At 46.0% G+C, this 14265-nt stretch overlaps 1 protein-coding gene across 5 annotated transcripts in view; it reads right to left on the bottom strand.

Annotated features, from left to right (window-relative positions):
- Positions 1-14265, bottom strand: part of PTPN4 (protein tyrosine phosphatase non-receptor type 4) — a 257666-nt gene that overhangs the window by 100879 nt on the left and 142522 nt on the right. For all 5 annotated transcript variants that reach the window (XM_079782465.1, XM_079782466.1, XM_079782463.1 and 2 more), the window contains one exon: positions 5258-5321. In XM_079782465.1, the coding sequence (XP_079638591.1) occupies positions 5258-5321 (64 nt within the window). The remainder of the gene's footprint in view (positions 1-5257; positions 5322-14265) is intronic.

Raw genomic sequence — 14265 nt, 5'->3', positions numbered from 1 at the left:
TAGAAAATACCAGGAATATATCAAGATCTAATGCTACATTTACTTTTTATAGGTAAATTAGAAGCCAGGTACAGAAAATTCGTGCACAGGGGGATGGCGTGGATCCCCTCAGCCCAGCCTGCACCCTCTACAATCTGGGACCCCTTGAGGGATGTCCGACTGCCGGTTTAGGCCCGATCTCGGGCCTAAACCGGCAGTCGGACATCCCCTTCACAATCCAGGACCACTGGCTCCTAATTGCTCACCTGCCTACCTGCCTGGTTGCCCATAACTGCCCCCCGCCTCCTGCCGGCGTAATCACCCCTCACTGCCTCTGCGTGCCAGCCTGATCGCCCCTAACTGCCCCCCACTGCCAGCCAGGTCACCCCCAACTGCTCCCTCCCTCCTGCCCTGGTCGCCCCCAACTGCCCCCCTCTGCCGGCCTGGTCTCCCCCAACTGCCCCCCCGCCAGCTTTGTGGCCCCCAACTGTCCCCCTCTGCCGGCCTGGTTGCTCCCAACTGTCCCCCCCGCCAGCCTGGTTGCTCCCAATTGCCCCCCCTGCTGGCCTGGTTGCCCCTCACAGCCCACCCTGCCGGCCTGGTCGCCCCGTGCAGCCTGCTGTTCAGTCGTTTGGTTGTTCCTCACTAATCCCCCTGCCAGCCTGGTCGCCCCACGCAGCCTGATTGTTCAGTCGTTTGGTCATCCCTCACTAACCCCACTGCCGGCCTGGTCATAGGCAGCCTTCTTGTGAGGGTGTGATGGTCAATTTGCATATTACCTCTTTATTATATAGGACATATGCCTTCCTACCAGCAGTGTGGTCCCACATACTCACCACTGATTTATCAATCTTTTCATTATACTATTCTGGTGGATATGAAGAAGTATCCCATTTTTGTTATTTGTATTTCCCTGATGATTATTAGTGAGGTTCAACATCTTTTCATGTTACTGGCCATGTGGATATCCTAATTTCTGCAGTGTCTGTTCAATCCACTAATATGTTTTTAGATTAGATTGGATATACAACCCAGGATGCAGTCTTTTGATGATGTCTTTTGATGAGGACAGTTAATAATTTTAACATAGTTCAAGTTATTGAATTTTTCTTTTCAGATAGTTTTGCTTCTCTGTCCTGTTAAAGAACTCTTTGCCCATCAAAAGGTCATAAGGATATTTTTTCATAATATACTAAAATACAGAAAAATGCCCAGATATAAATATTAAATTACTTTTAGAAGATAATATGCTTACAATATCACTTCTAGATGATCAAACAATTCTTAATTATGCTTAAGGGTTGCTTTGCATGAACTACATAGTTACATATTGTACCACATACCACAAACAATGAAAAATGACAGAGAATGTCTCAGAATATGACTGCAGTAACTGTTCCGTGCTCCCTCTTTTAACACTTAACTTCAAAAAGTCTATATGTGATTCTGACATTCTACTAATTGTATTTGGAATGTAACAAACTTTCCCACATATATTGTAAACAATAGATATGCTAAATGTGGTATTGAGAAATAAGTAGATTCTATAAAGTTTGGGGATCCTATCTAATAAAAGAGTGGTATGCAAATTAACCGTCACTCTGCTACACCCACAAGCCATGCCCACCAGCCAATCAGGAGCAAATATGCAAATAAACCCAACCAAGATGGCTACGGCCACAGAGAGCAGGAGGGAGGCTTGGGTTTCCCTGGCAATGGAGGAAGCCAAGCTTTCCCCCTGCCCTTGCCGGCCTAGGCCTCCACTCAAGGCTACAAAGTTTCGATGATAGAAGATACATGAATCCAAACAGATATGGCGGCAGCCATGGAGCTGGAAAGAGCTGGAGGCTAGGCTTGCCCCTGGCAATGGAGGAAGCCAAGCTTTCCGCACACCCTGGCCGGCCCAGGCCTCCGCTTAAGGCTACAAAGTTTCAATTATAGAAGATACATAAGTCCCAACAGAAATGGCTGCCGCCAGGAAGCAAGCAGGAGGCTTGGCTCCACTCCAGGCTACAAAGTTTCAATTGTAGAAGATAAATAAACTCCAGATACCAGGGCCTCAACTTGGGTCGCCACGGGGCGTGGCTGGCCTGCAAACCACCACAGGCCCCTCGCACAGGCTGCCCCATGCCCCAAGGGAACCCCCATCCTGATCCCGGACATCCTTCAGGGCAAATCAACCGGCCCCCACCCATGCACCAGGCCTCTATCCTTTCTAATAAAAGAGTAATATGCAGATTGACCATCACTCCAACACACAAGATGGCTGCCCCCAAGTGGTCAAAGATCCTGCCCCCATGTGGACACAAGATGGCCAGCACAAGATGTCCAGCATGGGAGGGCAGTTGGGAGGGAACAGGCCTGAAAGGGAGGGCAGTTGTGGGCCATCAGGCCAGCAGGGAAGGGCAGTTGGGCAGGACCAGGCCTGTAAGGGAGGGCAGTTGGGGGCAATCAAGCCTGCAGGGGAGGGCAGTTAGGGGTGACCAAGCTGGCAGAGGAGGGAAGTTAGGGGCGACCAGGCCTGCAGGGAAGGGCAGTTGGGAGGGACCCAGGCCTGCAGGGGAGAGCAGTTGGGGGGAACCAGGCCTGCGGGGGAGGGCAGTTAGGAGTGACCAGGCCTGCAGTGGAGGGCAGTTAGGGGCAAACAGGGGAGCAGTTAGGCATCAGTCAGGCTGGCAGGGGAGTGGTTAGGGGGTGATCAGGCTGGCAGGCAGAGGCGGTTAGGGGCAATAAGGAAGGCAGGCAGGCAAGAAGTTGGGAGCCAGAAGTCCTGGATTGTGAGAGGGATGTCCGACTGCTCGTTTAGGCCCGATCCCGGCACGGGAGTAGTTAGGGGGTGATCAGGCTGGCAGGCAGAAGCGGTTAGGGGCAATCAGGAAGGCAGGTAGGCAAGCAGTTGGGAGCCAGCAGTCCTGGATTGTGAGAGGGATGTCCGACTGCCCGTTTAGGCCCGATACCCTAACTGCCCTCGCCTGCAGGCTTGATTGCCCCCAACTGCCCTCCCTTTAGGCCCGGTGGGATCGGGCCTAAACGGGCAGTTGGACATCCCTTGAGGGGTCCCAGATTGGAGAGGGCGCAGGCTGGGCTGAGGGACACCCCTTGTGCACGAATAAAGAGATATTTCAGAGAGAAAACATTAACAAGGCACCATTCTGCAGAGTATGCCTGTCTACAGTCTTTAATCAATTGTTAGTTGACTTTTTGTTACTGATATTACCTGAAGCTAAACACATTCCTGATGATACATTATCTGAGGCAATGGTTGTAAGGATTAATTGATATGAAAATGACTGGTATATTACCAGGCACACAGTAAATGTTACATACTATAAGTACTGTTATAATGAGTAATCTATAATAGGAAGCAAATTAGAAAAGATGACTTCTTTACTGCCTTCTACCTATATGAGGTAAAATATTTGTTTGTTCTCCAGTTACCAGATAAGACATCATATTTTATTCCTCTAAAAGTTTACTGAAACATGTAAAAAATGCTCATAAGAAGCATTATTAATAATAGCTACAATCTGGAAATGACAAAACTGTTCACTAATGTAAGAATAAATAACTATTTATGGTATATTCATTCAGTAGAATAGCATACAGCAATGGAGCAAACTACTGCTATGGCCAAAAACATGGATGAACTTCATAATGTTAACCCTTTGCACTCGCTTGCTTTTTTCTCGAGCTGCTACCGATGCTAAACGTGTCGAGTCATACTCGACATCCGAGTGCAAAAGGTTAAGAGAGAAAGAGCAGACAAAAGGAGAACATTCTGTAGAATTTCTTTGAAGTTCAAAAATAAACAAACTAATCCATGGTGATACAAATGAGAGTAATGTTTGCCTTTTGGAAGGGTTAAGCACTATACTTAATATCTGTATATTTTTCTATTTCAATAAAACTATGTAGAAAAAAACTTTCTTATTTTGTGAGCATAAATGATGAATCATAGTGACTTAGTAGATCACTATCTTCTGATAAAATGCAGCTGATTCAGATACAATTTTAAGATCTTGAATATGTTTTACACATACACAACTATCCTGAAACCTGCATTAATTTGTCAAGATTTCTGAGAAATAATATACGTCAAAGAATAAGATTAGTCTAATTTGATAAAACAGAAAAAAACTACAAGATGAAATTCTTTCCAACACTACGTTCCATGATAATGCAATATGTTGTATTTAATATATAAAAAGGACACTGCCAGAACAAAAAAGGGAGAAATGAACTATATGTTCATGAACAAGAAATAAAACTAAACACTCAAGTTCCCTAAACATAAATGAGCTTATATATGAAAGGAACTGTTATATATTTAGTAGTAAAAAGAAAAAGAACACATAAAATACTCAGTTACTGCCCTCATAAATGGACCCTGGGGACTGATATTAAACATCATGACTGAGGCCAGTTTTTAATCTTAAAAGATAGCAGAATGGATAACTAGAACAACTTTAAATCATAACCATAGAAACACTGGGAAAATAATACACCTTGTAATAAAATGTGAATTAAGTCAGGAAGCAGTTATCAATCTATACTAATAAAAGGGTAATATGCTAAATAGACCAGGTCGACCGGCCATCTTCCGGATGTCTAACTTCCTTCTGGACAAAGCCACAGTGGCGGGGGCCGAGGCAGAGGCAGTTAGGGGCAATCAGGCTGTCAGGGGAGAGCAGTTAGGGGCGATCAGGCCATGAGGGGAGCAAGCAGTTAGGGGTGCGATCAGGCCGGCAGGGGAGGGTAGTTGGGGGTGATCAGACTGGCAGTGGAGGGCAGTTGAGGGCGATCAGAACGGCAGGGGAGGGCAGTTGGGGGCGATCAGGCCATGAGGGGAGCAAGCAGTTAGGGGTGCGATCAGGCCGGCAGGGGAGGGTAGTTGGGGGTGATCAGACTGGCAGTGGAGGGCAGTTGAGGGCGATCAGAACGGCAGGGGAGGGCAGTTGGGGGCGATCAGGATGGCAGGGGAGGGCAGTTGAGTGTAATCAGGCAGGCAGGCAGGTGAGCGGTTAGGAGCCAGTGCTCCTAACTGCCTGATCCCTGGGATTGGGCCTAAACTGGCAGTCGGACATCCCCCAAGGGGTCCCAGATTGGAGAGGGTGCAGGCCGGGCTGAGGGACCCCCCCCCCTGCTCCAGTGCACGAATTTCATGCACCAGGCCTCTAGTAGTATTAATAACACTTTCACTAGCACTAAAAGTTGTCATGAATGACCTCTCATTTCTTAAGACTTGATTTATATTGATAATTATTAGACCAATACTCACCAACTCTTTTCTAAGTTGAATAAAAAACTGTTTGCACTTAAACGAAATTTTTACAATCTTCAACCTAGATAAAAAGAAACAGAACTGAAGTATTTAAAATACTGATTAAAGACATAAATATTAGCAAATTAAGAAAACAATTATTTTAAAAGATCGATAAAATTGATAAACCTCTAGCCAAACTAGGAAAAAAGAGAATACACAAATACTAATATCAGAAACGAAAGAGTAGACATTACTATAAATTCCACTGGTATTAAAAGCATAATAAAAGAATACTATGAATGCCGGAGCCGGTTTGGCTCAGTGGATAGAGCGTCAGCCTGTGGACTGAAAGGTCCCAGGTTTGATTCTGGTCAAGGGCATGTACCTCGGTTGCGGGCACATCCCCAGTAGGGGGTGTGCAGGAGGCAGCTGATTGATGCTTCTCTCTCATCAAAGTTTCTAACTCTATCTCTCTCCCTTCCTCTCTGTAAAAAAATCAATAAAATATATATTAAAAAAAAAGAATACTATGAACAAGTCTATACCCACAAATTTGATAATTTCAATGAAATGAACCAATTTTTTGAAAGACACAATCTGCTAAAATTTATATAGGAAGAAATATTTGTGTTTTTTTCTTCTTTATTGATTATAAGGTGTAACATATTTGTCCTCATCCCCCCATTCCCATCCCCCACCCCACCCCCCTGTTGTCCTTAACCATTGGTTAGGCTTGTATGCATGCACAAAAGTCCTTTGGTTGATCTCTCCCCCCTACCCCCACCCTCCCCTCTGAGGCCCGACAGTCCGATCGATGCCTCCTTGTTTCTGGGTCTGTTCTTGTTCATCAGTCTATGTTGTTCATCATTTCCCCTAGATGAGTGAGATCATGTGTTACTAGAAATATACTTATAAGAACCGAATGTGAGATGAACAATAATAGTTATGCTGACAGACAAATAAATCAGTCTGTAGTAAGTTTCTTTCTGGACCAACAGTTCTTTTGAGACCCAATATCAATTTCCACCAGTTCCTTATGTGTACATGTCGGCACTGACTTTTCAGCTCTGGATGGTGGACAAATGGTGGTAATGCAGGACCGACTCCCTCTGGTTTGGTCTCGCCCGGACCCAGGGGCGTGGCTTCACCCGGACTCAGGGGCGCGCAGCCTCACCCGGACCTGGGACCCAGCATCACCAGGGCCCCGGGGCACGTGGCCTCGCCCGGAACCAGGTGCGCACGGCCTCACCCGGTCCCGGGATCCAGCCTCACCCGGACCAAGGGGCGCGTGGCCTCACCCGGACCCAGGGGCGCGTGGCCTCTCCCGGACCCGGTACCCAGCCTCACACGGATCCAGGGGCGCAAGGCCTCACCTGGACCCAGGATACAGCTACACCCGGACCCAGGGGCATGTGGCCTCACCCGGACCTAGGGGTGCGTGGCTTCTCCCGGACCCAGGGACACGGCCTCACCCGGACCCGGGACCCAGCCTCACCCGGATCCAGGGGCGCATGACCTCACCCAGACCCGGGATCCAGCTTCACCCGGACCCAGGGGTGCGCAGCCTCGCCCGGACCCGGGGGTGCACGGCCTCACCCAGACCCGGGACCCAGCCTCACCCAGATCCAGGGGCGCACGGCCTCACCCGGACCCAGGACCCAGCCTCACCCGGGCCCAGGGGCGCATGGCCTCACCCGGACCCATGGGCACGCAGCCTCGCCCGGACTCGGGACCCAGCCTCACCCGGATCCAGGGGCGCGTGGCCTCGCTCAGACCCGGGGGCGCGCGGCCTCACCCAGACCCAGGACCCAGCCTCACCCGGATCCAGGGGCGCACGGCCTCACCCGGACCCGGGACCCAGCCTCACCCGGACCCAGAGGCACGCAGCGTCGCCCGGACCCGGGACCCAGCCTCACCCGGACCTAGGGGCGTGTGGCCTCGCCTGGACCCAGGGGTGCACAGCCTCACCCGGACTCAGGACCCAGAGGGGCTTCGTCTTCTTGATCCCAATTCCTGTCGGTCAATTCCCTCTCAGCAATTCCTTCGGCCATTTTCTCAAAGCTCCGGGGCGGCTGCCGTGGAACTCGCTGGGCGGCGGGCTCGGCGAAGCTCCGGTGCGCCCGGTGCACGGCGGCGGGCTGGTTCAAGGTCGCGGCGGCGGCACTCGGGTCTGCAGAGGCGACCAGTCGCCGGGCAAGCGTGCCTGGATCCGGGACCCAGCGGGGCCTCATCTTCCCGATCCCAACTCCCATCGGTCAATTCCTTCTCAGCAATTCCTCCGGTCATTGTTCTGGATGGTATGGTATCTGCTCTGTTTTCCAGTTGTAGTTTCAAAATTGTTGTGGTAGGCAACAATCAGGCGTCTGCCCTATGCCACCATCTTGGTCCTCCAGAAGATTCTTAAGTAACCTTATAAATGTGGTTCTGAACACTGTGTCGTCCATTAGTTTACTTTCCTTCATTCCTTCTATTCGTGACCTGCTTCGGTGTCTCCACCTTTTGGCTGCCTCCCTATGTTGATGGAGTGGCTTTGTGTGGTCAGTGACCTATAGGGGCCGGTAGCTCAGCTTTCCCAATATCCCTAGGTGGTCGCTCTTGGTACCCCCCTTTGTGGGCTGAGTGCAAAGTCTTGGTGTTGTTAAGCCTTGATTGCTGCTGGTACACTGGGAGGATTTGACCCCCAGTTCAATTGGCTGTGAGGATCAGCTGTGTCTACGCCGGGAGACAGCCTTATTCAACTAGACTTGCAAAATTGTAAAAGCCTCTGTGCTCAGCTTGGATGGGGCGGAGTTTCAGGGTGGAGCCTACTTCCTTGGCTTCCTGTCAGCCCTGCCCTAATGAGGTTCCTGGGTCTCAGTGTCCCTCTGTACTCCCTGCAAACACCTCTGAGAGAAAAGCACACTGGAGCTTCGCCCGCCGCCAAACAGTCTAGTCTCTCCCCCAATGAATCTGGACTCCCAGATTCTCGCCCGGAACTGGGTTTCAGTATAGTCGGAACTGGGGCTCAGTGCAGTCTGGCGCCTTTGTCTCCTTCCCAGCAGGGGATTCCAGCGGCACAGTCAACAGACCATCCTCTGCGCGCATTCTTGTGCACGCCTCCAGTGCTCTGCCCTTCGCTGCTCCCCTGCGTCTCCGCCTCACAGCCCAGGTTCCCCCAGCATGAGTCTGGCTTCCCAGGGTCTCACCCGGAACCGGGGCCCAGCGCAGCCGGAACTGGGGTTCAGCACGGTCCGGAGCCCCTGTCTCCTCCCCGCCAGGGCAATTCAGCGGCACAGGCAACAGTCCGTCCTCTGTGCACATTCACATGCGCGCCTCCGGAGCTCTGCCTTTCGCCGCTCCTCTGTGCCTCTGCCCTACAGCCCAGATTCCGCCAGCATGAGCCTGGCTTCCCAGGGTCTTGCCCAGAACTGTGGTTCAGTGCAGTTGGAGCTGGGGTTCAGCTCAATCTGGAGCTTTTATCTCCTTTCCGCTAGAGAACGCCAGCCAGGCCGTCAGCGGCCCTGTCCTCTCCGCATGCGCGCGTGCTCGTGTCTCCTCCCGTGTCTCCATACCTCAGGCTTTTACGGCTCCTCTGATTTTCCTTGTGGTTTTCTCTTTCCTTCTAGTTGTGGGCATTTCAGTCAGCCAGCTTTCCTGTGGTTCTGGATGATGTCCGTTTTGACTATTAGTTGTATTTTTGAAATTGTTATGCCAGGCTGTAGGTTAGGTATTTAACCTATGCCGCCATCTTGGTTACTCCCCAGAAGAAATATTTGATCTAAATGGGCCTATACGGTAGTCCCCCTTCATTTGCAGGGCATAAATTTCAATATCCCAGAGAATGCCTGAAAATGCATATAATACTGAACCCTACCTCTGAATGTTTTTCCACCCTATACATACTTACTTTTTCACCTAAAGGAAGGAATTTATAGCTTCTTTTTGGCATATCCAAGTTGTCAGCATCACTAAGTTTTGCACTTTGGGCCATTGGTAAGTAAAATAAGGGTTACTTGAACTTAAGTACTAAGATCTGATAACCGAGAGGGATACTAGGTGACTGATGGGCAGGTATCGAATATGCTGAAAAAACGATGAGTCACATCCCTGGCTGGATGGAGCTGGACAGTTCAAGATTCCATAACCCTACTCAGAACAGCATACAATTTAAAATTTAGGAATTGTTTATTTCTGGAATTTTCCATTTAACATTTTCAGACCATGGATAACTGAAACTGTGGAAAGCAAACTGCAGGTAAGAAGGGATTACTGTAGATATTAGATATTAAAGGAATTTTTAAAAAGCCACCAGGCCCACATGTATTCACTAGTGAAGTGTACCAAACATTTAAATATTATACCAATTCTTTACAATCCCTTTCAAAGTATAGAAGCAGAGGGAATACTTCCAAAGTCATTTTATGAGGTCAGAATTATCCTAATACCAAAACTAGACAAAAACCTTACAAGAAAACTACAAAAAAGCATCTCTCATAACCATAAATTTAAAAAATCCTAAATAAAATATTATCATATGAAATTTAACAATTCCAGATGGGATTTATCCCAGAAATGCAAGCCTTTTGAAAATCAATTAATATAAACCAATACTTCAAAAGACTAAAAGAGAAAAAAAAATTACACGATCACATCAATACATTCAGAATAAGCATCTGACAAAATCCAATGCCTAGTCATGATTAAAAACCCTCAGTAAAGTAGGAATAGAGGGAAACTTTCTCAACTTCATACTTTGTATAAAACACTTGCAGCTAACATACTTAATGGTGTGAAACTAGTGTTCCATCTAAGATCAGGTAAAATGTAGGGATGTCCCCTTTAACCACTCTTCAATAAGGCAAGAAAAGGAAAGGAAAGATACACTGATTGAAAAGGATCACATAAAACTATCTTTGTTCACAGATGACATAATTGTCTATATAGAACATCCAAAAGAATCAAACAAAAAACCTCCTGGAACTAGTAAGTGATGATAGTAAAGTTGCAGAGTACACAGTTAATATACAAAAGTCCACTGCTTTCCTGTACAGCAACAATAACCAAGTGGAATTTGAAATTAAAAACATTAATACCATGTACATTAGTACCCCCAAAATGAAATACTTAAGTATAAATCTAAAAAAATGCACTAGGATTATATGAAGAAAATTATAAAACTCCGATGAACAAAAATGATGAAGATATAAATAAATGCAAAGAAATCCCAAGTTCCTGGATAGGTAGAATCAGTATTGTTTGCGAAGATGTCAATTCTGTCCACTTTGATCTATAGATTCAATGCAATCCCAATAAAAATCCCATGAAGTTATTTGTGAATACTGACAAACTGATACTAAAGTTTATATGGAGAGGCGAAAAATCCAGAATAGCCAACATGTATTATAGCAGTGGTCGGCAAACTCATTAGTCAACAGAGCTAAATATCAACAGTACAATGATTGAAATTTCTTTTGAGAGTCAAAATTTTTTTTAAATATTTTATTGATTTTTTACAGAGAGGAAGGGAGAGAGACAGAGAGCTAGAAACATCGATGAGAGAGAAACATCGACCAGCTGCCTCCTGCACACCCCCTACCGGGGATGTGCCCGCAACCAATGTACATGCCCTTGACCGGAATCGAACCTGGGACCTTTCAGTCCGCAGACCGACGCTCTATCCACTGAGCCAAACCGGTTTCGGCATTGAGAGCCAAATTTTTTAAACTTAAACTTATTCTAACGCCATTTCTTCAAAATAAACTTGCCCAGGCCGTGGTATTTTGTGGAAGAGCCACATTCAAGGGGCCAAAGAGCTGCATGTGGCTCGCGAGCCGCAGTTTGCCGACCACGGTATAGGAAAACAACAAAGTTGGAGAAGTGACACTACCTGAGTTAAAATCTTACTATAAAGCTATCGCAATCAAAATAGTATAGTATTTGTGAAAGAACAGACAAAACAGATCAATGTTATAGAATAGAGAACTCAGAAACAGACCTCCATAAATAAAGTCAAATGATCTTTGAGAGAGGGCAAAGGCAATACAATGGAGCAAAGACAGTCCCTTCAACAAATGGATCTGGAACAACTGGACATCCACATGCAAAAACAAAATAAATTTAGACAAAGACCTTATACCCTTCACAAAAATTAACTCAAAATGGATCAGAGACCTAGACATAAGATGCAAAATTATAAAACTCTTAGATATAGCAATGGAAAAAAATCTAGATGCTCTTGGGTATAGGGATGCTCTTATAGATAAGACACCAAAAAACATGATTAATAAAAGAAATAATTGAGAAGCTTGAATTTATTAAAATTAAAAAGTTCTCTGTGAAAGGCAATAAATTAGAAAACAAGCCACAGACTAGGAGAAAATATTTGTAAAAGACACATCGATAAAGGACTATTATCCAAAATATACAAAAAAACTCTTCAAATTTAACAATAAAACAAACAACCCAATAAAAATGAGCCAAAGTCCTTAAAAGACACCTCACCAAAGAATATATGTAGTTGGCAAATAAGCACATCATATGTCATCAGGGAAATGTAAATTAAAACAATAAGACGGCACTATACACCTGCAGAATGGCCAAAACCCAGAATACTGACAAAATCAAATGATGACGAGAATAAGGAGCAACAGGAACTCTCATTCATTTTGGGGGGAAATGCAAAATGGTACAGCCACTTTGGAAGATTATTTGGCAGTTTCTTACAAAACTAAACTTACTTGTACCATACCATCTAGAAACTGCACTCCTTGGCATTTAACTAAAGCAATGGGGAATGGATGTCCACACAAAAATCTGTACATGGATGTTAATAGCAGTTTTATTCATAACTAGTGGCCCGGTGCACAAAATTCATGCATGGGAGGGAGGGTGTCCCTCAGCCTGGCCTGAACCCCTCTCATAATCTGGGACTGCTGGCTCCTAACTGCTCCCCTGCCTGCCAGCCTGCCTGAACGCCCCTAACCACTCTGCCTGCTGGCCTGCTTGCCCCCAACTGCCCCCCCCACCAGCCTGCTTACCTCCAACCTACCCCCTGCTGGCCAGCTCCCCTCCTACTCTCCCCCCTGCCAGCCTGATTGCCAACTGCCCTCCCTGCCGGCCTGTTTGCCTCCAACTGTCCCCCCTGCTGGCATGGTTGCCTCAAACTGCCCCCCGCCAGCCTGATCACCCCCAACTGACCCTCCCCCTGCCAGCCTGATCGCCCCTAACCGCCTCTGCCTTGGCCCCACCACCATGGCTTTGTCTGGAAGGTCTCCCAGTCTAATTAGCATATTACTCTTTTATTAGTATAGATTGCCAAAACTTGGAAGGATAAAATGGCTTTCAGTTGGTGAATGAATGAAAAAATGTGGTATATCCAGACAATGGGATATTATTCAGCTCTATCATGTATCAAGCCATAGAAGATATGTATAAAAAGTAAATGCGTATCACTTAGTGAAAATGTGTGCAAGTCTTTATACTCACACTAGAGGCTTGGTGCACAAATTCATGCATGGGTGGGGTCGGGCTGGCTGGAGGGAGGCGACACGGGAGGTTGGCGGGCTGGCCCCACCCCCTGGTCAAATCCCAGTCGAGGGGGCAATTTGCATATTATCCTTTTATTATATAGGATTTGCTTTAATTTCCCTTGGGTAAAACCTTAGGAATAGTATGGCTCAATCATATGATAGTTTTTAAGTTTAAATTTGTAAGAAACTACAAAACAGTTTTCCAAATTGGTTGAACCATTGTACAGAGTAATATAGCCACACTAGCCTTCTTATGAGTACTATTTCCATGCATTTACATATTATATCACTTTCATTTATTTTCAGCCAATCTATATATGCATCCATATCTGCTTCTTTCTTTTCAATCTGTTTGCCTTTAATTTCATATTCTTGCCTTAATATGATTGTTAGGTCTTAAATAATAAAGCTGAAGTAGAAAGAGTAAGCATACTTTTTCCTGATTTTACTTACATAAAAAGCATTGACACTTTTACTATTTAGCATAACATTAACAGATTTTTCCATAGATATCTTAATCAGGGTATCCTTTTGTATATACAAAAATGTATATACACTTTGAATACTTAAAAAGGCAGTGTTTATTAAAATATATTCATCACCTGGCTAGTGTGGGTCAGTCGTTGAGCATCGACCTATGAACCAGGAGGTCAAGGTTCCATTCCTGGTTAGGGAACATGCCCAGGTTCTGGGCTTGATCCTCAGTAGGGTGTGTGCAGTAGGCAGCCCATCAATGATTCTCTCTCATCAATGTTTTTATCTTTCTCCCTCTCTGAAATCAATGAAAATATATTTTTAAAAAATTACTATAATACATTTTATGTTCAGAATGTGAGCTATTAAAGTATGACACTGTTATCACTGAACCACACTGGCCAGGGCTGCTGGACTATTTTTATGAACTCTATCTCCAGCAGTCAACCCTCAGTGTTAAGCTTCTACTGTTGCTTTTCAGGAAGGCACAGCTTTGATTATGCCCACAGTAATCCTAAAATGACAGTGATACCAGTCATCCCAGTCTTTTAATAAGCACTCCCAACTGTAACACTCCCTTACTTACCCACACTACCCTCTTGTTTTCAATAATGCCCTGGGGTGTAAATTGCTTTAGAAACTTAAGCTATCAAACTGTAGCTTCCTCAAAGGAACAGTTTGTGAGGTAGGTGTTTGAGGCTATTTCCTATCCTATCTTTGTTTTGGTCTCCCCTGTTGTCTCTGGGTTTCCTGACAGACTACTTCTTATGTAGACTGAGTCTTGCAGTTATTTAAATTGTAATTATATTATACAGGAACCCTGTTGATGTAGTAAGATGTGTCTACATCTTCCCCTTCCTCTTTCTCTAAAATCAATAAAAACTTCTTTTTTTTAAAGAAGTTTACTGCCTTGAGGGCAGTCGGACATCCCTCTCACAATCCAGGACAGCTGGCTCCCAACTGCTTGCCTGCCTGCCTTCCTGATTGCCCCTAACTGCTTCTGCCTGCCAGCCTGATCACCCCCTAACCACTCTGCTGCCA

Source organism: Cnephaeus nilssonii (genome assembly GCF_951640355.1).
Source record: "Cnephaeus nilssonii genome assembly, chromosome: 10".
NCBI lineage: Eukaryota > Metazoa > Chordata > Mammalia > Chiroptera > Vespertilionidae > Cnephaeus > Cnephaeus nilssonii.
The sequence above is the reverse complement of the archived record's forward strand: the minus strand, read 5'-3'. Positions and strand labels throughout refer to the sequence as shown.